Source organism: Dromaius novaehollandiae, chromosome 4, assembly GCF_036370855.1.
Source record: "Dromaius novaehollandiae isolate bDroNov1 chromosome 4, bDroNov1.hap1, whole genome shotgun sequence".
NCBI lineage: Eukaryota > Metazoa > Chordata > Aves > Casuariiformes > Dromaiidae > Dromaius > Dromaius novaehollandiae.
The window spans coordinates 63,567,058-63,594,755 of record NC_088101.1 but is presented as its reverse complement, the minus strand read 5'-3'; the positions used below and the strand labels follow the sequence as shown (position 1 = coordinate 63,594,755).

The 27,698-nt window shown below is 37.3% G+C and overlaps 1 protein-coding gene across 2 annotated transcripts; it reads right to left on the bottom strand.

The window, feature by feature from the left end:
* Positions 1-460: 460 nt before the first annotated feature.
* On the bottom strand, positions 461-27,698 carry RELL1 (RELT like 1). 2 transcript variants are annotated; one of them, XM_064511322.1, is made up of 7 exons: positions 27,474-27,698; positions 15,268-15,507; positions 13,393-13,464; positions 12,093-12,150; positions 8,917-9,156; positions 5,777-5,953; positions 461-2,976 (listed from the first exon to the last, which is right to left on the bottom strand). In XM_064511322.1, the coding sequence occupies exons 1-7, from the start codon at positions 27,559-27,561 to the stop codon at positions 2,964-2,966; spliced, it is 888 nt and encodes a 295-aa protein (XP_064367392.1). In that variant the 5' UTR covers positions 27,562-27,698; the 3' UTR covers positions 461-2,963. The 2 variants fall into 2 exon arrangements, with proteins under 2 accessions (XP_064367392.1, XP_064367393.1); XM_064511323.1 differs by having other exon boundaries at positions 5,766-5,953; positions 27,474-27,696.

The window sequence follows — 27,698 nt, the reverse complement described above, 5'->3', positions numbered from 1 at the left end:
GAGAACATAATGTGACAAATTAAGCATTGTAGTATCACTGAGGGACAGGCTGAGGAAGCAACTGCAAAGAGCTTCCTGTCATTCGTAATTTCTTTCCATAACATGTAAGAACAATTGAGGATAAAGCGTGCTGTGTATTTTTAAAAGCTCAAAGTTTAATAAAGAAGTTAAAAGTCTTGATGCGTTAAAGGTAAAAGGTCTTTAACCTGAGCAGATACCATGTTAGATTTTCTTCTTTTCTAGATGAAATATGGAACTAAAGTAATATTTGCAATAGACCTTTCTCAAGAAAATAAAACTCCTCCAATTTAAGTACATTCTACAACATAACTTTCTCACTCTCTCCTCAAATAAAATCTTAGAGTGCAAAGAGATTGCACTACACATTTTTAAGAGCTAAGACTGTGCAAAGGTTAAGTTTCACACAACTGATGCAGGTTTAAGGAAATCACAAGCAAGCTTAAGAATCAATGTTTTATTTACTGCTTGGTAGTACAAAAATTGTATATAAACTATTTTGTTAAAAATACATTTGATATGCAAATTTAAGAAAGACTGACATGGCAACATCCATACCACCACAAAACTGCAGAGTAGTGTTAAATGCAATAAAACAGGCACAATTTCTAAATACTTTTGCTGAAGTAGCAACGCACAAGTTAAGATGTTGTAAGACCTGGTCTGTACAGGAGCTTATGTAAGTATGTTAAATAGCCAAACAATGTTTTACATATCCAATACACTTGTACTTTTTTATTCTACATGCCTCCAATAGAATTGAAATAGAAACTACTTTTAAATTAAGTAAAAAAATAGCATATTTCTATTTAAACTCTCTTCAATCCTTTTGGCATATTTACTTGCAGTCCCAACCCACTGCATACTAAAACACAACACTATCAGAATAAAATCTTTTTTGTTTGTTTTTTTTTTAAACTTTTGAGACGGTCTACAACTGTGTATCTCCTTTCTGCTAACTATTCAAAACTGCTTGGTTTTGCAAAATACTCACTTTCTCCAGTTTTTTTTTTTTTTTAATTCAGTTTCCAAGATACTAAGAGAAATATGAGTGTAAGGTAACTGCTGTACTAACACGAATTAAACTCCTCTGCAAATGTTAAGCTCTTTACAGAAACAATGAAGCAAAGTCTGGAGAGGAAAAGAATGTAAGAATTTATTAAATGTATGCCTCTTAGCAGTTGTAAGGTGAGTTTGATGATTAAGTTAAATCTAAAAATTGAAAAGATCTTATAAACCATCTCTTAAATTTCTAAGAGCAAGGATGCTAAACACTCAAGTAGCAGTCATGACCAAGCTTATTCTGGGGACTCAGATATGGACAATCTTCTCTAAAAATATCAATTTTTAAAGGAATAATAAACCAATGATTCTTTTTAGAAGGTTTGTTTTGCAAACAGAAAGTTACTGTCTGTAAGAAGTATACATTGATAGGTCCAGTTTGTGTCTTGTGGATACAAGCCAAAAGACGACCATGAGCAGCACATACTTCCCAGCCCAATAAACCTGACCTTTCATGACAAGCTGTGAGGATATCTAAAATTGTAAGTGGGAAGATTTATCTTTCTACATATTGATGGTTAGCATTGCGTAGGCTGATGAAGAAACTTGACTCTCAGATCTGAAGGAGAAACACAGTTTAGAGCATTTGGACTAAAAAGATTGACAGCATTAATTTAAAACATCAATTTCAAAACAGGCACTGATTTTCAGTGAGTTCATAAAGCAGATTAAATTACTTTATAGTTCTCAGAATATAGTGCAATCTCTACTAAAATGCAGTATACTACAGCTTATGTATTCTTAGGCACTCAGAGCAAATGTTATTTTTCAGCTTCTACTATACAGCAAAGTTTGCTGAAGTATTGCATAGGTTCCCAAGTAACAAAATAAAGCAGAGATCATAAGTAGACACAAAGAATTAGCACTACAGAACAGTCACTAGTATTTTTACCAGTAAGTCATACTCGAAATATGAAGATAGTGATGCCATGGCTTAACATTTTCGTGTCACTGGAAACTACTATCCTCAGTCCAATAAAGCCACTCTGAAGCACTTAAGTACACTAAAATTTTTAATGCCATATATTCCATATGCTTATCTAATTGTTGAAATAGGTTGCCTTAGTTTAATAAGGAACCTGGAGGGAGTGGAGGAGACAAAAAAGAAAGGCAAGACTATTAGGCATTCCTGACATACATACAAGTATGGAAGGAGAAAAGGCCTTGAAGAAAGTGACCTTCCCAAGAGCTCATCCATATGCACAGAAGAGATGCTCTTTAGCCTAATATCAAGCAGTTACTGAGATAAGGGGGAGAAAGACATTGATATCATTTAACATCTGCATATGGCTGAACTAGTCTGTACTGTAAAGAGGGCTTACATACTAAAGGCACGTGTGCAGATTTTGGCTGACATAGCATTTGCTTCCTTGCACATTTTGCTTGTTTCTTAACAGTTAGATTAACACAATATTTTCATCTTCCAAAACCTGGCTTATCTTTAGTGAATAACCGTGAACTCTGGAAGGGAAGAACAGAGGAGAGAAAAAACAGACAGACCAGAGGGGTAAACACAGTTTATCCATAGAGTAATTATTCATAATATTGAGCTCTTTAAAAATACTTATCTGAAAACAAAAATAAAGGTTATTTAATAACGCTTTTACTTTTCCTGCCAAAAAGAGTTACAGGTTTTGGGTTTTTTTTGGTTTTTTTTTTTGCAGGACAAAGCCCAATATTTGGTATGAGGTCCACAGAGCTCAACACTATGTAAGCATCTAAATCTTACTGATTTTATTGGTTAAAAGCCATTAAGCATTTAACTTTGCATAGGTGCCATCACAGAACCTGTAAAACGCTACAGTGTCATAAATACATTTCTTTAAATAATAAGCATCTCGGAGTTCTCAGTTTTCTCCAAAGTGTTAACAGACAAGCTTCTTCTAAAAGTTCCACCTGCAAGAGAAGAAAACAATTCTAAAAAAGAAGTGTAAGTAGCAAAATTAGTTTTAGGACGAACAGGCCAATCAACAAGTCAGAAGACACTCCAAAATGGAAAAAAAGGCTTCTGGTATTCAAACTGGCAAGACATTATACAAGCTTCTCTAGAATTCCAATTCAATTGCCTAATATGATGGTCAGGCATTACAAATTTTAGGATGTAAAGCCATAAAGGACCAACTAAAATTTCAACTGGCAATCATGAAAAGGATAGGGACACAAACTGACAAATCACATCACAACACAAACCACAAAACTTTGAAAGAGATGCTAAGAACTGAAAATATTATAAAAACTCAGTGCACAAGTAAATAACGTTTATTCTTTAGCTTACAATGGAAGTGCAAGAGTTCAAATTAAAATTTTGACTTCCAGTATTACCTGCACATCTACTGCTGCTTTTTTACATGCCACTGAACATATTTAAATAAACTGATGAAATAGAGTCTACTGAGAACATGGACCTCAAACAGGGTGAAGACATGCTCCAACTTAAAAAGATGTAGTCAGTGTGACACTAGGGTAAGTTGAAACACTGCAGAGCTCATTTCACGAAAATATTAAGAACATGTCAGTTTGGGGAAGAAAGAAACCCTGAACTTGGGAGTAGCAGCAAATACAAGAAACTAGAAATATTATCTCATACAAGAACCACCCAACTCCAGAATTCCACACAAGAATTCCCATCAACCATGCTTTAAGACAGGACACAAAGCTTTACCTGGTACAAATCTACTGCCTCCAAATGCCAGAACAACCTTCTTGTGGCAGGAGTTAAAAAACACGCTTGTGTGTCCCTTCTTCCATTACATCTGACAATCTGAGTCTAATTCTCTAAAATTATGTGCTTTTCATCTGCTATTGGCTCAGGCACAAAAGTCCTAAATGTTGCTTATCTGTTCAATTTCAGCAAATTAAGCTACAGTAATTTAACAGATTAGACATCTGAAATAAGCAATTGAAGCAAGGGTCTAACATCTTTATCTGTTTCTATATGAACAGCTTTTTCATGGCCAGCATGGACAAAAAACTGATCTTGAACCACATCAGGGAACGCTATTTTAGCCTCTTGAGCAAGATCTGTTTGGTTTTTGTCATGCACAGCAAGCAGCCCTGCCAAGTTTTCCAGATGATTTACAGAATAGTTGTGCTGAACGGGAGAGACCTTTACAAGAGATTCTACTGAGTTCATTCCCTGCTATTAGAAAACTTGTTTTCAGAAAGGGCAGGATTTAAAATCCTAAGGGAGACTCTACAATAAAAAGCTGCCATAAATGGACTTTTTTTGTATAGCTATACTATTATAAATCTCTATAGAACAGTTTATTTCTAGATTAAAATAGTAATAGTTCAAGTTTAGAGACCAAATTTTAGATAATTACAGGGAACAGCTTTCTTTTATATAGAAAATGAAAGAATAAATTAGAAAAAAGTACAAAACATTGTTTTTAGAGTGATTTGAAAAACAGATTTTTATCAAAGTACACTAGAATTAACTTTTCATATATGCCCTTTTCTTGCTATTTTTATTAAAGAGGAGAAAATCAGATTGTCTTTAAGTCAGAGAACATGTTATTAAGTCTGATGATGCCTACCATGGGACATGTTTAAAAAAAAAAAAGCACAGAAGCATATAAAATATAGGCCTCACCCTGCACCTTGGCCTTTCAGAATTTAACCTCCAACACTCAAGGGTTTTTGGTTTTTTGGTTTGTTGGTTTTTTTTAATATAATATTTAATTTCCACTTGTGTGCTTCCTTATATTTGAGGTTACTGAGAGCTGAGAGTTTGAAACTGGGCTGAGTTGACACAACACTTGAACCTCCTTCATAGGAAGACTGGTTACTGTGCACTTTCTTAAAGTCTTCTTAAAGCCTTTATTTTGTTACCCACAGAACTCCTTCCTTCCCCAAGGATCAGGCTCTCTATTTTGTATCACATTCACATAAAATTGCCTTTCCCCTTCAGATTATCAATCAGTTTCTTGTCATCAGTTAGAAACAATTCATATTATGTTATAGAGTTATTCCCTAACATGCTTAACGAAACAAACAAGAAAAAAAAGGTCAGGAGCACATTCCAAAAGCATGCTGGACAGTATGCCCTGCTGCAGTCTTTTTCAGCATATTTAATAGAGTATTTCAAGCAATTCACTAAAGTTTAATGAAACAAAATCCCATTCTCCTGACCTTCCTGACTTAGTAACTAGAATAGATCATTGTCTTATGAGCATTCTCATCTTTCTCCCTACTTATTAGTAAAAGTTCCACTGATCTATCAGAGAAATATCTAGTAAGCAGTCACCTGATACAAGCACAAAGTACTGTGCAGCGAGCATAAGAAAGAAGCACTGTAGTTATTCCAGTAATGGAGCTGTCAGCAGTATTTGTTCCTTTTGGATAGAAAGCACATATTGCTACTAAAATCTGAATTACCATTTACTGTGGAAAAAATCAGTTTGCAGATGTTCTGTTTCTTGGACTGCTGAAGCCACCTCCAAGAAGCAGTTTCTACTTCAATGTCTCCTTAATTATAAAGTCTAAATGAACATTTAGATAATTTGCAGGATATTTTTAGTCTTTACCAATTTATCATTAACTGAATGATCAAATACATATTTTGCAGACTTCTGTAGCAACTTCTGTAACAACGAATTTTCACACAGAACCTCATTTCTCTTTGTAGATCACCTTAATTATTTCATCACATTCCACTTTCAATATTAGTTTTTAATATTTGATACCTGCAGCTTACTCTGAGCTTCTTCTCTCTTGTATTCCCTGTTTCACAGGTGTAGCAGGTGCTTCTCTCGATTCCCGTTTTGTAGGCGTAACAGGCATATCACCATTGACACTCTCCACACCAGTAACAGACATCAAGCTTTTCCGCTCTTTGGAATTAGATTTGTGCTCCACTTTTGTGACTCTAAATCTGAGGAGAGCAAAAGAAAGATTCCGTTATATTTTCCTAGAGATTAGCTAAATCATTCTCAGTATCCAGTGCATGGACAGGAACAGACTTTTAGAGAGGAGCATCCCAAGAACAGACATCAGAACACACATCTATTGGGGCCCAGTTTCACTGAAAGAAATTGATCAAAAGCCACAGCTATCATTCCTGCCTGAGCTGGCAAGCAGGAGGGCATGTAAGCTGCTAAACCATGACAGAAAAAAGAAAAAGAAAAAACAGTAAGTTCTAAGTTAATATCACATACATCTTTAAGGCTACTTCGTGGCCCTGACTACACGCCTGTCCCAACTTGTCACCATATTAGCAATAAATAAGGTATTCTACGCACGAATTATTTGTAAATAAAATTCTGCTTTTAAGTCTCTTCAACCAGCAAAAGAAACTTAAGTAAGATTGACTCAAAAACATGAGGTACAAACACACACTTCAGAAGGAGAAAAGGGAGAACAAAAAGAAAAGCATTTCATTTCCAGGTTTTCACAATGTGTGACCCACCATCCTCTTCCTCCTTCAGCAGTACCAGAACTTGGGAAAACACCTCCAGTAACCTGTGCAAGCAGCAGGAAGGCTATTAGGCCAGAGGGAGCTGAATCCTGTGATACAGAGAGTACTCTTCACAACAACCTTCCTTCATACTACCTACGCATACTTTTAATACACACTGCTGCTGAACCATACTTTCTCAGCGAGCTTTTTTTTTTTTTAATGGAATCCACAGAGTGTACACTTGAAAATATTTCTTAGAATAGTAATTTTCTAAGATAGAACTGCAATGTAAGCTAGGCAATTAAAAATAAATGAAAAGAGAATGAAGTGGCCTCTACAGCTCATGCTTAATTGAGAAAATACCAAATTCAGCAACACGGGAACTTATTCACCTGTAATCCTTGTTTCTTTTTAAGATAGCATCAATAGAGCAATAGCTTTGGATCCATATCCACTGAAGACTCCTATACATCTCCAGTGACAAATCATTAAAAAAAAAATCACTAACTGTATGAATACACCTGTTAATGTAAGTAAGTTTAGCTTTGACAGTCAGTGTTCTGCCTCTTCCTTTCCAGACATCAAAAACAGCAGTTTAGTTCATGACATGCAAAGTTACACTGCTCCGGACATGCAACCAAACACTAAATTAATATCCGTCAGGTATCCTCACAGTAAAAACAAACAAAAAATACCTCAAAACTCTTAGTGTGTTAATTAACATAACAATACACCTTTGTCCATTCCCACAGCACACCCCTGTGTAGGTGTTCCTCATTTTCTCAGTTATTGAAATATTCTTCTCTGCCCTCAATTACTACAGTCTTAGCATGATTGAAAAAATAATCTCATTCTCTGCAATTTTGTCTATGTCATCTCTTTTTGAGCGACTCACCAGAGAAAGGAAGAAACAGAGAGTACAGAGGGATGCGAAACTGTAACTATTCACTTTGAATGCTCTTCAAAGCCCATGGCTATCCTACTTATCCCTCATTCACCCCCTAACATATGAGATCATTTCTGTGATCAGCTTAAAACACTGGCTTCCACTACACACTAATTAAAAAAAAAAAAAGAAACAAAAACAGGAAGCCTTTTGTGCTCTCTCTGATGCTATTTTTCACATTCAGAAAAAGCTACCAGTGAGGCACGTCTAACTCATCCAGCCTCGTAGCCTCCTTCAAGCTCTTCATGAAACCTGCAAAAGATTTGACATTTACTAGTTTACCGGTAAGCCCAGACTACTGCATACTGAGCTGACAGAAGGAAACAAGAGTATTTGTCATCTCTCGTCACAAAGTCTTTGGCAGCAGAAATAAACCAGATGTTTGTTGTTTTCATAGTGATTAGACTGGAATTGGGGCAGTTTGAGAAAGCAAAGATGACAATCAGTTTTCACATCTTGAAAAGGAACTTTCCATTCCAAAGATCCCCTTTTTATGCTATAAAAGACCTGCATTTCTTGAGGTTTTTTGTTTGGTTACAGGGGTTTTTTTGGAAGGTGGACAAGAGAAGAATCAGATGAAGCTTTATCTACTTCAGAATCACACCCCTTTCAAACCCCTGCCTCATTCAACATCAACCCTTGGGACTTCAGCTTTCTATACATTGGTTGAGTGCCTCAACCTCTAGTCAACAGCTATTTTAGGGCAGGTTTCTCAATCTAAAGTCAGTGTAAAGCTCCTTTTATTTGACATAATTACCTTTTCAAATTAAGTCTTCCTCAAATATCCCTAACTTTCCTTTTCTCCTAGATACTACCCCAGTAGCTACATCTTATCCTCTAAATCAGCTATACGCTTTTCTGAAATCCCACAAGAAGCTGAACAAAAATCCTCAAACATCTTGTGAGCTCTCGGCTTTTACAGTAATGTTACTTCAAGGTTTTTAGCAGCCTTGTCTAACCTCCTCAATTACCCAAGTGTTTTATTGTTTCTCATCCAACTGGCATGAATGTACTTACTAACTCTAGATGTCAATCCAAAATTTGGACTCAAGTAGAAAGTATATGAAAATATTATAGATGTGTGCAAAAACAAATAAAAAACCTACTTTGTCCTTAAATAACAACATTCTCTTCAAACCTGTATAAAGAAGCAACTGTAACTAAAAGAATGCAAACATCTCATTTTTCAAAGACTGTTCCAAGTTTTAAGCCAGGCCTTTAGACAGAAATGAAACTTAATCCTACTAAGCACCACTTAAGTATTGCAAATATGCTATCAGTGTTTCTTGACAATAACCTTTGAAATATGATTGTGAGGGTCTGACAGCCTTTTATACATATGTAACACAGAAAAGTCTTGAGTGTGATGACCCATCCACTCTGATCTGCTTACAGGTATAGAAACATGTATAGGAGCAATGGATAGCTGATCCAGCATGGGCCATTGTAGAGTCCATAAAAAAACTAAACAATAAAATGACGCAAGTCTTACCTTCCCACAGAAAGTACTGTAACCTCTCCAAGACGGCTTCTTCTGTGCTCTTTTGGTTTGTGGGCTGGCTTTATAAGATGCCATCGTTTGTGACTACAACGAGTACAAACATCCTTTTCTGCTACTCCTCCAACAGTATGGAAGTGATGGCCTTTGCAGTTGTGTTTAAATGGAATAGCACCAGGTGACAAAGGAGACCCTGGAGTTGTTGGACTCCCAGGAGTGGTAGGAGATCCAGGGCTGTTGGAAAAGTATAAAAAGAAATGTAAATGTTTACTATAAAGTCTCATTTCTTAAAAGGGAAAAGGATAACATGCAACTTTTAGCTGTGTCTAATGAGCAATTCATTTATGGGGGACAGCTTATCTGTGAGGGTGTTTGTTTTAAGGTTCTCCCTCATATATCATAACATAAGTGTATTCTTGCAGTTAAAATTTCTTCTACAAATGAATTCAACTGCAGTCAAGTGGTTGATTTAACTAACACAAAGGGCAAGGAAATGGGGGGAAAAATCAAGCTAAAATAGAGAAAAGAAGAGGTTAAGAGGACTAATACAGATGAAGACATAATCAGCTGATGAAGTGCACACTTGGAGAACTAACAAAAGCGTTTCAGAAATGTTACAGTATCTTTAAGAACTCACAAAAGAACGCAGTCGCACAATATTGGGCAGAGGCAAAACTAATGTCTACCATGAAGAAAAAAGAATTAACAGACCATCCAGCTTAAGCTCCAGAAAAATGCTGGAACAGTTAACGTTAAGAGACCTAGGTTTCTTAAAAAAAAAAAAAAAAAAAAAAAAAAAAAAAAAAGCACAGTACAACCAAATTGCATATATCAAGAATAGAGCAAGTCAATCTAAAACAAAAACACAGATAGCATAGGTAGAAAGCAGTAAATGTGTTTTTGCACTTCAGTATTGATTTTGATATGGCCTTGCAACATATTCCCATAAAACAAGCTAGAGCACAGTGCATTTCAGGTGAAATTACTACACCTTAAGTTAACAAATTATGTTTAAGGAAAAAAAAGGAGAATGTTATGTATCAGCAGATTACTACAAAATTGGAAAGACATACTAAACAGAGTTACTCTGGTCCTGAGGACATTCAGTGCTTTAGAAAGCTTCTCAAACAACAGCTAAAGAACCCATGAACTTTGAGTCACCCCTAGTAACCAAAGATGAGACCAGAAATTAGGATGATCAGAGGAGAGGGGAGGAGAACCACACACACACACACACAGAAATCTTACGAAAAAATACTGGATGCATTGCAGTAAGGACAAAAATTCCAATAGTTCAGCAGAGGTGATTAGAGAGCTACTAGCCAGATTCTTCAGAAAAGGAAGGTTGTTGTCAAAAAAGGACAAGCTGCACAGTAGAAGTAACAGCAGTATAATCTGTGAAGTTACCGAAATAATTCTGTTTCATGGCTCAGCATTAACCATGCCTTAGCCAGAGTGTTCCATCCAGGTCTGGGCACAGTATTTCAAGAAAAATACTGTCAAAGTGAAGAGAATCCAAAGGAGAACAGAAAGAACAACTCAAAGAAATAAAACCTGCCATGACAGAATGGAGTTACTTGGATGTTTATTTTCAAAACAAAAATATTGACAGAAGACATTTAACGGTCTCAGAATAAATAAAAGCATGCAATAAGGGAAATAAAATCTGTTCAACATGCAGCAAATACAACAAGTAATGACTAAGTGGCAAAAGTGCAGACTTAGGTTAGCCCTAACTATTTCTATCATTAGAAAGCAGTTCCTAAAGCACTGAATATATGAAGAAATACAATGGATTTCCTCTTGTATTACTAAGGAATATCTGTCAGAAGTGACATAAAAGCAGTCAATCATATCTCATACTAGCCTCTTAAGGCCCTATTTCCTTGACCCCACTTTTAATGATACTTTAATTCACCACTGAAACAATAGTCTGAAATTCTCAAATAACATCACACACTCCTACACAGAAAGTCTGGGAGTTAAAATTCAATGAGATATTCCTGCTGTACCGTACAAAATATTTCAAATTTCAAAATAATCCCCATATGTGAGAAGAAAAAGTTATTTTATTCAATAACCAAGCCTCTTTTACAGTTAAAATAGGAGATGAACTGTTACGTAGTCCTGTCCATAATGCTAAATCTAAACACTTTTCCCTCCCCCTCCTTTTTTTTAATTAACAGCATAATACTATTTGAACCCTCATCTCCTCTGCTTTGAATATGAATACAGGATTATATATTAAGAGTATTTAGAGTAGGATAGCTATAGGTACTTGTGTACAAGTACAAGCACTTTTAAACAAATGATACATGAAGGGGAGGGGGGGAGGGAGGGAGGGAGAGAGAGGGAGAGAGAGAGAGAGAGAGAGAGAGAGAAGAGAGAAGCCAGCCAATACATATTCTTATCACCACATTTGTAAAGAGAAAAAGCAAAACAGAAAGAGGCATAGAAAGAGATGTCTATTTTAAGTTAACATCTGTACAAATGAAACAAGTGCTGTTTCTGTCCTTTCAAATCAGACAAGTTGGTTTAGTCCAAAACTACTAAGCAACTTTACCATAAAGTAAACAAATATTTGCAGCCTCTGTAAATCTTTAGTGCAAAAAGCAATAAACATGCATTACACACCTAAAGCATACAACCAGAAGAACAAGATACTAAAGAGAAGTATATCATGGCATACACTAAAATGTAGTGACTCAGAAAGAACACCATAAGGAAATCAAAATATTATCCTCTCAGCTGATGACTCAGGAAGTGACAGTCTTAGAAGTATGCATGAAACAAAACCCTACCATAACCAAAAAAAAGAAAAATCTCAACTTAAAGTCACTTAAAGAGATTTTTTTTTCCCCTGCTAACATGCTTTAGGTTTCATATGACCAAATTTATACTTCCAAGTTATAGAAAGTTAAAAACGATATACTACATACATGGTATTAATATGGCAAAAAGTTTAATTTTTTAAATAATTATTAGATATTTAACATGATGCCACTTTGACTAAGTTTCCAGATTACTGATACTAAACTTCGGTAGATTTAGGCAGTTAATAAACAGTTACATTAAAGGATGTCAATTCACCATGCTTCCATTCACACGGGATCACTGAAACGGTGTGTTCTTAGTTGGCTCAGGAAACACGTGTTAAGGAGAATAATTACCTTTCAGGTTCAAAAACATTGCTGTCTGCTACCATGGCCTTTAACACATCAGCATTTGCTGCAATGAGAATAAATGGAATTCTTAAGTGCACAGCTCTCACTTTAGAAAAGCAAACAGCAAGAACAAAGGTGCTCAATGAAATTTCATCTACAATGGAGATGGCTGGATTATGCAAATATCCAAAAATGCATGAGACAAAATTATGCAAAATCTTAATGTAATTCTATAGGATTTTCTTAACCTGAGATACTAAAGTTACAGTTCACATGGCACTTGAAGCTCTGCCCCAATACAAACCATATAACCTAGCCAACTCTACAACCCTCCCAAACAAAATTACTAGAAATTTTTAAATATCCTTTTGAGCATAGGAGCATCATCGCCTCACATGTAAAAAGCAATTTCAAAGATAAAGAACACCTTTTTATAAATGAGCCCTACAAAACTGCAAATCAACTGTCAGCCAAGAACTACAAATTGATCACATATTGCAAAAAAAAAAAAACACATGGGGTACCTAATCTCAACCTGGAGGAACACTACACAGGATAAAAAGTCTTAAGGCTTATTGAGAAAAAAAGCTTTTCCAGGGGGCTAGTCTTCATACAGGAGTAACTCAGAGGCAAGTCCAAAGCTTAAGAGAACTTTGATTTATGCAATGTAAAATAAAAAAGACTAAAGGTTCTTATACTGTAAAATATGCAGTCTTCTAAATGTTCATTAGATCAGGCAAATGCATTCTGAACAACCAAGCATTTCTTGGACTGCTTAAGTTTGGTTTTATTTTTTCAACCATATCTTCTTTCCCCTTTATTTTGTGTGTATACCACATGAAGATGTCATGTCTGAAATACAACATGAGAGACAGTCTATTCCGTTTTCTCAATTACACACAAAGCTTTATTTGGACAACAGCTGCAGGAATAATTTCAAGACAATCAGTTTTATGTAGTCAAAATGTAAAATTTTACCTACTATAAATGTTGCCATTAAAAAAAAAAGCTTGAGCTTTTACTTCAAAAACAAAACAAAAAATTCAACCAACACCAAAATCCTTACTAAAAGATCAAGAAAGGCACAAACCAAACTTATACAAAATAGCTTTCCAGTAAACAAAAACTTTCCCATTTTGTCAGAAGCTATTGCCTTCTGAAGGCAATCTCAAAAAAATTATGTATGTGCAAAAAGGTTATTAAATGAAAATACACGGGTATACCATACTTCAATGTATCTGAAACAATGTATGTGCTATCAGGCACCACCACAAAGACTTATAACTTCAGTATCACCATACCATACCTTCATTTTTCATTATGTAGTTAATAATTTGTCCCACAGTGTCACTATTCTCATGCATAGTCTCATTCATTTCTGTGCAAGAAAATAAATATCATCAATATCTTGGCCTTCCGAAAGGAAAATTGAGTTATTCAAAAATACAATGAGAAAAATCAGAAGAATATTACACAAAAACCAAAAAGATCTATTATCACTTTGGAGAGAAACCTTACATCACACTTTTTAGTCCTTATTCAGGAAAAACACAGATTTGTGGACTCTGCACACACACGTCAGAGATATTTTCATGCAAAACTTTAGAAAGCTCAGTATTTTCATAAACATACATCAAAATTTCTTCTCCAGTTAGGAAGGAGACACAAACATGAGAGTAGTATTTCCAATCCCTACTATGGAGGGAAAAGCAAACCACCAAACTGTCTGAAGGCATTATTTTAAAATAGGCATTATTGTGCTTCTGCTATATGAGGCATTCAATCTAAACTTTTCATAACTACAAGGACTCAAAATTTGACTTTTTAATTTAAATATATATTTCTATCGTGTGTGTGCACACCAAGGTTCTCATATGACTACAGGAGCCAGGAATTTAGGAGAGAAACATCCTGACTGCACTTAACCCACCTGGAGTCAATTGTACCTGTTGAGACAGTGCTGGAAGATTCCTCAGAACCATCTCAGAGCCCAGAGAAAGTGGAGAGAGAGGAAGCAGAGAAAAATTGAGAGGCACCAGGTCTGACCTTCCCTAATAATCACTAGGACTACTTTAAAAACTGCAGGATAGAGTCAAGTTTGACAGGTGAGGCCCTACATTTGTCTCTAAGCAGTAAGTCAGGTGCTTCCCTGCCTCTTAGCCAACGCTTCATCTTCAGCCTCATGCCTGTAACTTTACAGTCCAACCAGACACAGCTACTTTTTCAAAACTAAGACCTAAAAGTTGTCCACCTTTTACTACCTTGCTTTCTACTACTACTCACTTGAAATAGCAGATCAAATAGTACCAACTGCTAAATACAGGCCCCAGGCAGTAATTGCTTAACACACTGACTTGTCATTACTGCATCACCTGACTCCTCAGTTACCACAGAGCCCCTGTAATCTGTGTGTGTTATAAACCTACCGACATGCTATCAGTCAGCTGGGAGACAGGAAAAGGCCCAAAGCGTTTACATGGACTTGGCCCTTGTATTTACCTACCTACATGCAACACAGGGTTCCTATAGCTCTTCCCAAGTGATACACTTTTTTCCCTCCCCTCTAATTAAGAGAGGACAGGAACAAGGAACCATGAAAAGAGTACAAAAGAGCAAGCATTAGAACAAAAGCAAAGCCATCTTCAAGGAAAAAAAAAAGTATGTAGGACATGTCATATAAAATAGAAAATAGTCAGTCTAAACGTTCAGTTTTATGAGAAGGGAGATGAGAATGGCAGCACAAGTTTGCTTAAGATTGTTAAACACACACCTAAGACATGTTATGGTTTAAAGAGCGGCTTTATATCACTCTTCATTAAACAGTTACGTATAGTACTTTGTTGTTACTGACAGCACATGGAATGTAGAAAAGCAATCTGGTGACTCAGATGCCAGTTTATAGCCACAAACATTATAAATAAAATAAACTGGATGTTTTGATCCCTCCCTAAGCTCTTAATCCGTTTTAGAGGACTTGCATGGGAAATTGGAAGTCTCCCAGTTTTGACTGGCAGAGACCAAAACCAATAGACCATATAATGGTAATAAAAATACACATCTTAAAAACATTGTGGTCATGTTTGATAGAGAGAGAAAAAGGACAGAAGTCTCAAAATAAGTTATTCTGTATCAGTAGCAATGTACAGAAATATATGAAGCATTTACTAGACACACTGATTACCTATTTTTTCGCCAAGTTTTTCTTCTTCTACTTGTTCAGCCTCTGTTGTACAACGATATCCTTTTTTCTTAAGGACATGACAGATGAGGATCCCCAAGAGACCCATGATGAAGAAAACAGGAACCAATGCAAAGGCAATATATTCTGGGTGGTCAGACCCATTACCATGGCCAGTCTTAGTTGCCAAAGTAGTTGTTTGTAAACCATAGCTTGACAAAGCTTGGAGAAACTCTTCATCACCTATGTAAATTAACAAAGAGTTATTGTGATACACCATACAGCACCATTTAGAAAATTACGAGCCTGACCAAATTCCATTCATGTCCACAAGAACTTCTGTGACAACTGGAATGGTCAGCATGGATTCCACTGACTCGGAACTCGCCCCCGTAACGGTAGATGTGCTGTTAGTGAAATAACTACAGAACAGAGAACACGCACATAATTACATTATGTTTCTTCAACATAACAGGGAATAACAAATGATACTGTGGCCTGATAGGCATCAGCTCTCAACAAGAAGGCTGGCATATTTCACAATAGCATATTCACTACACTTCAAAAATCCAGCTGAACACTACTATTGCTCCTTTTACCATCAGTGAGGAAAAGCCCATACCACTCCTCAAGTCCTAACTTTATGCAAACTAACTTTAAAAGAAAAAGTACATACAAGATTTAACAGTGACCCTTGCAAAGAAAAGGTATCAGATTTAAGAGAAAAAAATGGTTATTTCTCTCAACAGTGGGATTTCACAGCACAAAAATTTATGAAAGTTTATCCCCTCTCATTCTTCCTCCTCAGTTTTCATCTTGTGCCAAATTAGCAAAATCACAACTACTCTGTGAAACCACACCTCAATAATTTAAGTATCCCCCTGAATTACACAGTTTGGACAAAAATAACCCTTCTTCCATTAAAAGGATGCTATCCACAGTTTCTATGCACAGGTTTACAATGTTTGACAAGCAAATGAAGCAAAATATAAAATTTGTAAGTTACAAAGGAAAAGAGAATCACACTATTTACATACTAGGCTTAAAAATATATAAACTAATCACCAGCATAAAAGGAGCTCACTCTTCACTCCTTTAAGATCTGTATTTTTGTATTTAAACTTGAAATGGGAGGGTGAGAGGCTTTTGTTGCCAAAAAAGTTATAGAGTAGGCAAACACTAATTCTGTACACGTAGGCAAGCACTGTCCTCTTGGTACACTATGAAGTTAACAGGTGTATATCTCATGTTGTAGATAGGCCTTTTGAAATACAAAAATCATAGAACAGTTTAGGTTGGAAGGGACCTCTACAGGTCATTGGTCCAAACCCTGCTAAAAGCAGGGCTGATGAGCTCAGGTTGCTCAGGTACCCACCTAGTCAAGTTCTGAATCTCTCCAAGGATGGAGAGTCCACAACATCTTTGGCCAGCTGTTCCAGTATTTGACCACCTTTATGGCAAATATACATGCATATACTAAAATCTCAGTACTTTCTCACATATCAAGTATTGAAGCATACAACTGATTCCAGCTAAGTTCAACTGTTAAGCTAAATCCAAGATTATGTTTGTCCTGAAAACTCTTTCTGAACCTCCAGCAGTTACACGCACCATATGAAGAAAATTAAGACTGCTCTTGTAGAACTCATAAGAATATTCACGTATTTTTAGTATATTTTTTCTCCTTCGCTTTACCTGAAAAGATGATGCTTGAAATAGGAAAGAATGACAGAAAAGACCAACCAAAAATCTAAACACTGTATTTCAACATATTTTCCACCTGATTCCCATTAAAAATGAACAAGGCAGTTCCTACTTTTTTCCTATTAATCAGACAAACCAACTGAAGGAACAAAGGCTCCCATCAGAAAGTCATTTACATGACAGTGACATTTTCACAACAATAATGTCTAGAACCACAAAAACCCTCTTTAAGTTAAATAAAAGAGTCTCCAAAACCGTAGAGAGATCATTATTCCACAATAGTTATACAACCAATCCAGCAGAAAAAAAAGATTAACTAAATTAATTAGTTATATAACTGTAACTATCTGAAAAATGTCAGCAGGGTGACAGACAGCTAAGAAAAGATTTGTAAAGCTCCAGTTGAGATGCATTTCCCTTAACTTTTTTTTATTCACAATACTACACCATTTATTTATAGGATTTCTGAATTTTTCAGCAGTCTTGAATTGTAAGTTCGGTAATAAGTAACAGTGAAGACCTGCTCAAAGTGAAAAATAGTGGCACTTCTTTGAAATAACAATTGAAAAAAATTCCATTAGAAAAAAAAGTGTGCGAAGTATTTCTCTAATTTTCTAGAGAATAGTAGAAACGCAAAAAATTAGAAGGAAAAGCAAACAAACAACTGAGGAGACTGGAGGCTGAATATATTTTAAATATTAAAATAAATGTCAGTATGTTTACTTTGGACAAAGCAGGGTGGTCTAACTTGTTTCCAAAAACCAAGAGAAAGCTATTTACTTTTAAGAGAAGCCAGTAATTCTACAAATGCCTTGCAAATTCTGTCTGCAAATAAGTGACTTTTAGAAGCTTTAACTTTTGCCTGGGTAGGACTATTGATCAATATATACAACTTAATACTTTAAGACTGCAATTGTTTTACGCTACAAAGGACGTAGAAGACAGCAATGGTAAATGGACATGACCAGGTAACTGAAAACTTGATCATACATACAGTTTATCTGCCTTCTAGGAATTTATAATTTGATACAGATATACCAAAATAAATATATATTTATTTGGTCAGATGGTAAGAGCTACAAAAACCCTGTTAAATTACACAGGATAGATAATTCATTGTCCAAGCAGGAGAAAAAAAACCATCGCATTGGAGAAGTATCATTTTTGTGGCTACAGTACCTCAGAACCTAAAGAATCCCATTGAAACAGTACACATCACAAGCACAGATAGGTATTAAGAAATCACCATCTACCGTGTTTAAATACAAGACAACTTTAAACAATTAGGCAGATGCTTTAGTATCCATTTAAGAATGAATGGGGAAGACCACACTATTTCAAAGGCCTCAACAGCTATTTACCAATCAAGCTAACAGCTGAGAAGAAAAAAAAATCAAGTAGGGCCATGGATCTCTGACCCAACTTTTTACCTTTTCCAGCTCTTTGTGGCAAGAGCCACATGTGTTGTCCTAACAAAGGAAGGCCTCTTGCCATTCCTCTATAACCCTGGCATGTAATTCCCACTTTAAAAGCCTAGACAGCAAGTAGGACTGAAAGCACAGTCAAAGGCTCATGCTTCAAAAAACACCAAATTCATCACTGGTGAATGGTGGTTCACCATCATAATTTCTCCAGATAGAAAGATGCTTTAAGAGATCCCTTTCCTCCTCAGTCCTCTACCCCACTGGCTGTGCTGCTGACAGACTGTAACCCTGAAAACCATTCTAAACTGGATCACTGAGATGATCCAGGTTAAAAAAAAAAATTATTTTCTCAAAAGCACTCACTTCACTGACTCAGTATAGCCTGGGGTTCAAACAGCTGCATCAAGGTGATCAAGGGACTGAGTAAGCTGAGGCTGGGGAACAAGCAACTCTGGGCAAGGAAGGACAAATACATCTAAATCAAACTTTCCTAAAGTAATTGTAGTAACATGCAGCCACAGTTTCACTGTATAATAAGGGAAAATACAGGGAAAAAAATAACATGCAACAAGCATAACATCCTACATAATTATTTTTAATCCAGATCAACTTGAAACCTCACCAATTTGATAACCACAGAAAATGTACACACAAAGCTGATTCATAAGGCTGCATATAATCAACAGAAGGAGTGCTTATACAAAGGAAATATAAAAATACATCACAAATACTATGAAATGTTCACACCAAATAAAGAAATTCTATATATCCAGCATAGCCAATCTCAAGTTCACAAGCAACTCCAACGACAGAGCTACATCACATTTGGAAGGACAGATCACTTTTGAGAAACCACTAAGTCCCACCCCCGGAGGAAAAAGGGAAAAAAAAAAAAAAAAGAAAAAAGAAAAAGGAAGCCTCAGGGATTACTCAGGCTGACATTTCCTAGCCTGTTTCTTCAAAAAGGCACAAAAATCCCATGAATGGGAACTCCACCAGGACCCCTTCCCTTGCTGCCCCTGCAGCTCTGCCTCTCCTGCCCACACAATGGTTCTTGGCTCCTTCCGGATCTGAAAGGTCGGCTATTCCAGTCGGCATTACCATAACACCCAAGCGCTCTCCTTGGTGTATTTTTAAAAACAAAACACAAAAAAACCCACAATTGTTATGAGTTCCTTCTGCTTTTATATTCTCCCTGACGGAATTGTTTTTACTTAGTAACGTTTTGGTACACAGTTCATGAATAAATTTGATTTTGTTTTGTAAAGAACCATTTGCCTGCTGAACTACAACAATCTCACAACTGGATCTTGCAAACAATATTGTATACTCACAAGCATTTATGCACGCGGCTAATGATGCCACTTTTCAAATGCCTGATGTAAAACAAGTGTAAGTGCTTGCACAGTAAGGACCATAGTTTTGGGTTTTTTTCCATTTTCTGTTTCTTTCTTAACCACAGACATTTCAATCAGATGTGTTGTGATTTATTTCAGTACTTCTGCCCATAGATCGATACCTAAAGTACCACTGATAAAATCCAATCCACTAAAATCTGATCTGTAGTAGAAAAGTTCTGTCAATTTAGGCAAATTCTCAAAGGATATATACAGCTTACATAAGTAAATAATTAAAATAAATAAATATATATATTTTGCCAGAACAACCATGCCTATAGTGGAACTTTTCCTGGCACAAGGATGTTGAAAAGCTCACATACCTTATTAAGGGAATACTCTGTAGTATAGATTTGCCCACACAAATTGGATTGACATTTAAATAGTTTTAGAACTAGGCAAAAAAACACACTTAAATATTTTTCCACTAAAAAAATGTATTAACAAACATACATACTCCAACATATCAGCCTATGTAAACTAGGCTACATTATTTTTCTTCAGTTGACTTCAGATACGTAAAATCTAACTCTTCTATAAAAATTCAACTAGTTGCAAATCTGTTTGCAAGGTATTTTGCTTATTAACAGTAAAAATTAAATCAGTATTTCTATATAAATATACAATTTACACAAAGACCATAAACTGTACTTGATGTCATTCAGTTTATGTTCAAGATGGATGTAAAAATCCACCCAAAAGGAAAAATATGCAAGAAGAAATGAATTAGCTAGATCAAATACTCAGTGCTGTATATGCCCATAAGGAGAGCAAAGCACTTGGCATTCATTTATCAGACACCCAAACTTCAATAGGCATGATATAATACAAAAAAAATAAGGCTCGACTAGTTATGAGCAATATATTTTATGTCCTAAATCATAGCTACATCATTCATTTTACAATCCCTCGTCCTCTTTCCCAGAGGCATATTATGCTTATTAACACACTGTTGACAGTCTGCCTCATTCTCATGATGTAGGACGTTGCCTCACAAAGGTTTTTACTGGAAGTTCAGGCCACAGCAGCCTTCCTTAATTCAACTCAATTCATGCAGGAATTCACTTGCTTCTGTGTTTTTCTCACCTAACATTTTATATACCTGTCATTATGCATCAGTCGACATATTACAATTACCTAAAGTTTTGACAAAGATGTGCTCCAAATGAAAACCTTTAGGAGCAATACTCGGAGCATTTAAAGTGGTGTTTAAGCTACAGAGCACAGATTGCATTCATACTATGCAGCCTTACTTGCTTTAAAATAAATAAATAAAAGTATTAACCTTGAATATTCTCTGCCCTTAACCCTCACCAAAAAGCAAAATATAAAGCCAGCCAGCCTCAGCCAAGAAATAGCCTTTTACATTGTTTCTAACCATTACCGGTCAGACACAAAGTCAGTGCTCTTCTCTCTATCTCAGCAAGGGCTCAAGAGAATTTTAGAGCACCTTTAGAAAACAGAGTATAGGAGGAAAAAATTAGCACATTAATGAAACAAAATATTTCCTCCTTCACTAAACCACAATTTTTACATGATCTATACATACTTATTAACATGCTAATTAAGCACTATATTTCCTGTATGTTAGCTAAATTATTGTTTGACCACAGAAACTATTACAAAACTAGAATATCTTGAAGGACTGTAATAAGAATGAGGCTAGAGTGGACCACGCAAGCAAAGGTATTGCTCTGTAATAAAATTTTTTTCTCAAGTTTGATTTTGAGATATATATATATACACATACATATAGATAGATATATATATAGTACACATTCAAAGAAAAGAGAGCTGAAAGCACCTTAGAGATGTCATCCCACTTCATCACACTGTCCCAAAGCAGGATTAACTGTACCGAGACAACGATCTGCCACACACGGCTTAAGTTCCCGCAAAGGCAACAGCTCACATGTATTACTTTCTTTTTCACTGCAAATGGAGGGTCAGAACAATTCCTTTTTTAGTATCTACTACCACAAGATCAGATTTTTCTTGCATTAAGTTACAGAATTAGTTTTTCCTTGGTTTTAGTACCATGTACTTGAAATTTAGCATCATCATTAGGATCTCCCCTACATAAGCCAATTATCTCAGGAAAGCTCTGCCTTTAGTATTGATCTGAATAGACAACTCAAACTTTTCATAAAACAGGAAAAAACTTCTAGAAATATTTACTTAAATACCACTCAAAGAATGACTCCTTCTGGGAAAGTAAATCTTTTTTGTAATCAAGATCAAATCTGTTTAGTTTTTTTTATACAAACTACATAAGATTCACCATTAAAACAATGCATTATCTGTATTTTTTTCTAAATCTCTCATACTAAACTTAGGCATAATCCACAGCTAGCTGATTACTTTAGGCACATTACAGCTGTTTTGAACTGTTTTATTTACAGAAAGCATTCCATAAACAATGATGTAATCTCCTCTATCGATAACAAATCCTATATTTTTACTTTATATTTTGTTCCATTAAGTCCATGCCATTTATTTCTTATGGCATGCCTTTTGGAGAACTTTGTTTATATTTTATAAATTTGACTGTTACAGCAATCTACACAATTAAAATAGGTATATCTATAGTTACTATTTGCTTCTCTGTAAAGTTCAAGGAGTTATACTTCCTGCTTTCAAGCATGGAAGTAAAATGCAACCATCTCACAAGATGCACAAACTGTTTTGGCTTTTATGTTAACTAAATTATTAGAGATATTTAATATGATAAATTTACAACCTATTTATGTGCAGTACAAGATATATGAAACATTCAGATACAGCATATCCTCTGCTCAAACATCTTAGCTAAGTGTAGCTGGAAAACATGTCATCAGCTTATGCAGCTCTCGCTTTCCTCACCATTGTGCCAGTCCACCTGTCTCTTAAGGATCAAAATAATCTGTGCAAAAAAGGTTTGGTTGGATGGGTTTTGGTTTGGGGGGGGAAGGCAGGCAATGCCTGGATCACTCTTAGTTCAGCTCCCCATGTGGTACTACCAACTATTGCCCTAGGGTAATCAAAGGGCTACTTAAGATGGCAATATTGCCCAGGGAAACAGCCAGGCAACTGCAGCCTCAGCTAATTCTGCAAAGGAAGAAGGTGCCTGGTGATCATACCTGGTGTTTGATTCTCTCCTGGCTCTACTGCAAGTATGCTTTGAACTGGATTAAACTTCAATGACACTTCCTACCTCGAGGCTGGACATCTATAGGGTAGACAGATGTAAGCTTTGATTTCAAGCATCCATTTTAAGCACGATTTAAACAAGTAAAACATTAATCTTACATCTGAATCAAAAAGTGCAAAACAAACAAACAAAAAGCTGTATATTAGCTCAATTTCCTAAATACATACTAAATACCTCATGCTATAAATTTAAGAAAACTTTATTTAGAAATTTTACTAAAGTAGAGTTTCATATCATATTTGATTAGATGCCAGAAATGGCCAACTTATGTCCCTTTGCATTTTACAACTGGTGGATATGTTCTTATTTTAAGCAAGCACAGACTGGGAAAGAAACAAGCCTAATTAGCTATTTACCTTCACTTGGTGTATTCAGCTTATTTAAATGTAAAATAAAGTGTTCTACTAGAGCTACTGTAGAGGTTTCTCTTATTAAAGTCTAATTTCATTTTTCAAATTCTTAAGTTCTTTAGAACTGTGATGGTTATCATGTATTGATTGAATACGGGTTTTTGTTATTTTAATCACAGTAAGTTTAGCCAGAACAGTTTGCCACGACTTCAAATTAAATATCCTTTTTAAAAGTTACCTGATTTAAATAGTATTTATCCACTTTGGTAGCAGCAATCAAATTCCCTTCACATAACTATGCAGATTAAATAACAGGCAATTCCAATCACAAATCAGAACATATCACTGCCTAAAACAAACGCACATTAAGACATTCAGGAACTATAAGGCTTCCTTGCCTTACCAGCAAGGGTTATAGAAGAGACCAGACAAACTAGAAATGGCAGCAAGAAAGAGAGAAAAACTCTACGCAAAGAAAACCCATTGCCTACCAGTTGCTCCATCTATTTCAAAAGCATCACTTGAAGAGATATTTAGAAACTGAATTGCAAAGAAAAAACTATGACCTAACAGACAGCTTGTGAATTCCGCTTAGCTTCTGGCTTTCTTGTAGTAACCAGAAGCTACTAACAGAAGTGAAATAAGCAGGAAGTCTGATGAGAGAAAGGAAGCAACATGATGAAAGAACATAATGACAAGGAGTAATAGTACTTCCAACTTAAAGGTCAAGCAAGGTTGTTTAAGGTTCTCTAACAGGAACTCAAGAACAGACCAGAAAACTTTCATCAGAAGGTTTAGGAAGTAGTTAATCAGAAAGTAGTATCTCAAAAAAGCAAGCAAAGCAAGCAAGCAAAAAATCAACCAGGTTTCTCTAAAGCTAGTTCTAACTACAGAACTAGTTTTACTTGCAGAACATTAGTAGTAAGATGGATGGAGTAAGTCTCAGGAATGACCTATCTTCCCACAATACCTAGCATCATCCCTACTATCCAACATCATATTCAGAAGCATAAAACCATGAGTCTCGCACAGTACTGAAATCAGACTCTACTGGATCCCAGTTAGAGACTGAAGTCATCACAGAATTTGTGCTAACCTCGACATGGGCAGACTTCATAGTAGGTATGGAAAAAGTTTCCTTGTCTGAATTTCAAGAGACTGTCTCTGCCTTGATGAATTCCTTCTGAATCCCTACTTATTTCTGAATTACATTCCCTATCAACGTTGTTTCACCAAGTTGCAAGCAAAAAGTTTTAGAACAGGCTTCAGTGAAAGGTATTTGGAGTGGGGAAAAAAGGAGGAGACACTCCTAAACAAGGATAGATTCTATTAACAGCAAGCATGAATTATGGTAAAAGCATTATTGTATAACCCACATAACCCTCAACAAGTTTAAACCATCCCAGTTTCTACATGCCCAGATGAAGCTTGCTATGAACCAAGAAGAAACAGCGAACTTCATAACAACACCACGAAAGAATATGATGTTACTGAGAATTCAAAGTGAAAGCAACTAAGAGTAAAATATCTAGAGCAGTTTCTCTGTTGAGAAAGTAAAAAACGCAACATGCGCAACAGGAACAAAGACCCAATCCATGCTACCAGGTACATGACACAAAAAGCAATTGATAATACTCAGAAAATGCATATACAAGAGAGAAAAAGCTCACGGTACACTATTTACCACTGTTAACACTGCAGGGCTTGTGGTGTCATTGCTTTAATCACTACTTGAGCAGCAGACAGTTTCTATTGCAAAAAATAGTTACAATAAAAACTTTGCATCTGCATTTCAGTTGCAAAATTATTCTCAAATTTCAGCTTTCAAATAGGGTATGCACTACATGCAGCTACCTCACAAATTTAACAAAGTACACCAAATTGATTTGGCTACATCTAAAAAGAATCACTCCTGGACACGCCTGAGATTTACAGCCATTCCATATTATAGGTAAATTTACAGGTGCAAGTTCACCTAGGAAACAGCATTAAATCAATGCTACCAAGTACACTAAGTGATGAATTTTTGCAACAAACATCTCCACCACTTTAAACTAGTCAAAAATCATTTTTATCCAAAATCAGTACATCGTCTGTGTGAAGATGCAGCAAATAAACTAGCAGAAAGCATTTGACAATCCCACTGGAAGGGGAAAAGATGAGTCCCATGCTTTCATATCTTTGCATTTCCTGCTGTGCCTGCCAGCTTTTAGCTTTCATAAGTAAATCCTATCCACCTACATACATCAGGCTAAATCACTGCCATAGTTACCAAATTCTACCAATGCACGTGCCACACTACCATTTCTTCAGCATAACTGTCTTCAAGCTTAGTAAAACAAAGCTAAGTATAGACAGTTGTAACAAGTCAGTATGGGCCTATGAATACTCATCCTTCAGTTTACTAAAACTTTTGTTTACATCCTCTCTTAAGATGCCAGTAGTAAACCGCATAGCAACCTCACCAGGTAGAAGCATGTGCAGTAGTTTGCCAAAAGTAGCAACCTAACAAAGAGCAACTGTAATTTTTATCTGTTACAAATATTTTATGCTAAAGTTAGGGAGAAGCAAAGGCGGGGGGGGGGGGGGGGGGGGGTTCATGATCAAGAAAGGGATACAGAGGGAGAAAAAATATCCAAGACTTCTTTCCTCCTCTCACCTCTGCACACAAAACCTCATGAAATAAGTATTAGTGCCTTGGGCAGAACTACCACCAGTTAGCACAAGTTTGATATTCAAGATGATTAGCCTCTTTTAAGGAAACTGATTAGTTTTTTTTTTTAAGAAAAGCTGATAATGCTTATGTTTCCAGCACCACTTCAGTGGTACCAGGTGTGCCTGGTAGTATTTATTTCTTTCCACTCTCCTGAAGAGAGGGGTAGACTGGACAAAAACCTCCTGCTTTCAGGAAACAAATAGCAGGTGATAGGTATCTCAGTCCTTTCCGAATCCACTCAACCTGCACCAATAATTACAGATTTACAAAAGACAGGATAGAAAAACTAGAAATATTTAGTGCCTAATTCGACAGTAATAAGCATCTTTATGTTAAGCCTTTCCATTAAACTTAAAAGTTTACTCTTAGACAAGCTGACACACCCTTATCAATGTCATGCTATTCAGGTGCAATAAAGCCAATCAACGTGGAAGTCGTGCCATAAGAAAGCAAGCCTCAGCCTAAGCGCAAATATTTCAGAAGCGCAGACATTTGCACGAAGAACTGTACTCCCATATGTTTAGTGCTTGCATTTCACACTTCAGACAACACAGGCGACAAAATCAGTTTCCCTGGAAGATTATCAGTACCATAACATTTTGACTAAATATAAGCAAGGAAGACACCATCTAAAACTAACTTCTCTGCAGCTTACCCATATGCGAGTGCTTCTTGGAGATCTCAGACATTACAATAAAGTCACTTCTCAAAAGCTAAACTTTAAGCCCACAACGGACACTGAAGCAGAAGCCATCATCTGACTCATCTCTACTTTGTGGGCCAATTTATTTAAACTGAAAGTAAAAACTAAGTATGGAAAAGTCACCAAACACTAAGCTGCACGGTTCGTTACTTTGTTTTAACCCAACACACACCGGCAGCCACACCACACCAAACGAACGTACTGGGGGGAGGGGGGGGGGAAGGACACACACGTTAGCATCGGTTTCGCCCCGAGGCACCCGCGCCAGGACAACGGGCAGCACGGTTTCCCGGGGGGTCTGAGCGGGCGCCGAGGCCCGGGAGTCTCTTGCTACCCGCCCGAGCACCGCGGCGCTGCGCTTCCTCCGCACCGCGCCGCGCCCCGCGGCAGCGGGACAGCAACCGCCGGCCGAGGGGGGGCTGCCCGCACCGCGCCCGGCCCGCGGGCTCAGGGGAACCGGCCCCGCTCTGGCCACCCCGCCGCGGCCGGGGCGCGGGGAGGAAAGCGCGAGCCCCCGCGCTCCCCGCTGCGGGCCCCGAGGAGGCGGCCGACAAGCCGGCCGAGGACCGCGGCCCGGGAGAGGCCGGCGGGAGCGCGGGGCCGCCCGCACGCAGCGCCCGGCGGGGCCCGTGGGCGGACGGGCGGGGGGTATGGGGTCCCGGCGGGAAGCTCCCTCGCGGACCGCGACCCCCCCGCAGCCGAGCACCGAGCCCGCCGCCACCCACCGAGTGCGGCGCGGCTCTCCCGCCAGGCCGCCGTGGAGCCCAGCGACAGGGCAGTCGGCGGGATCCCGCCCGACCCCGGCGGAGCCATGCCCCGCGCCTCGCCGCGCTGCCTCCGCGCTGGCAGCGCCGCGGCCCGGCCCGGCCCGGCCCGCCCCCGGCGCGGGGCGCGGGGCGCGGCCCGGCCCGGCCTGGCCTGCACGGCGCGTGCGCGGCGCCGCTGGCGCG

Coding starts and splice junctions, on each gene's coding strand:
- RELL1 (XM_064511322.1), bottom strand. CDS start 27,561: ATGGCTCCGCCGGGGTCGGGCGGGATCCCGCCGACTGCCCTGTCGCTG. Junction 15,508..27,473: donor GGAGAGCCGCGCCGCACTCG/GTGGGTGGCGGC, acceptor TAATTTACATAG/GTGATGAAGAGTTTCTCCAA. Junction 12,151..13,392: donor CTACATAATGAAAAATGAAG/GTATGGTATGGT, acceptor TTCTCATTGCAG/CAAATGCTGATGTGTTAAAG.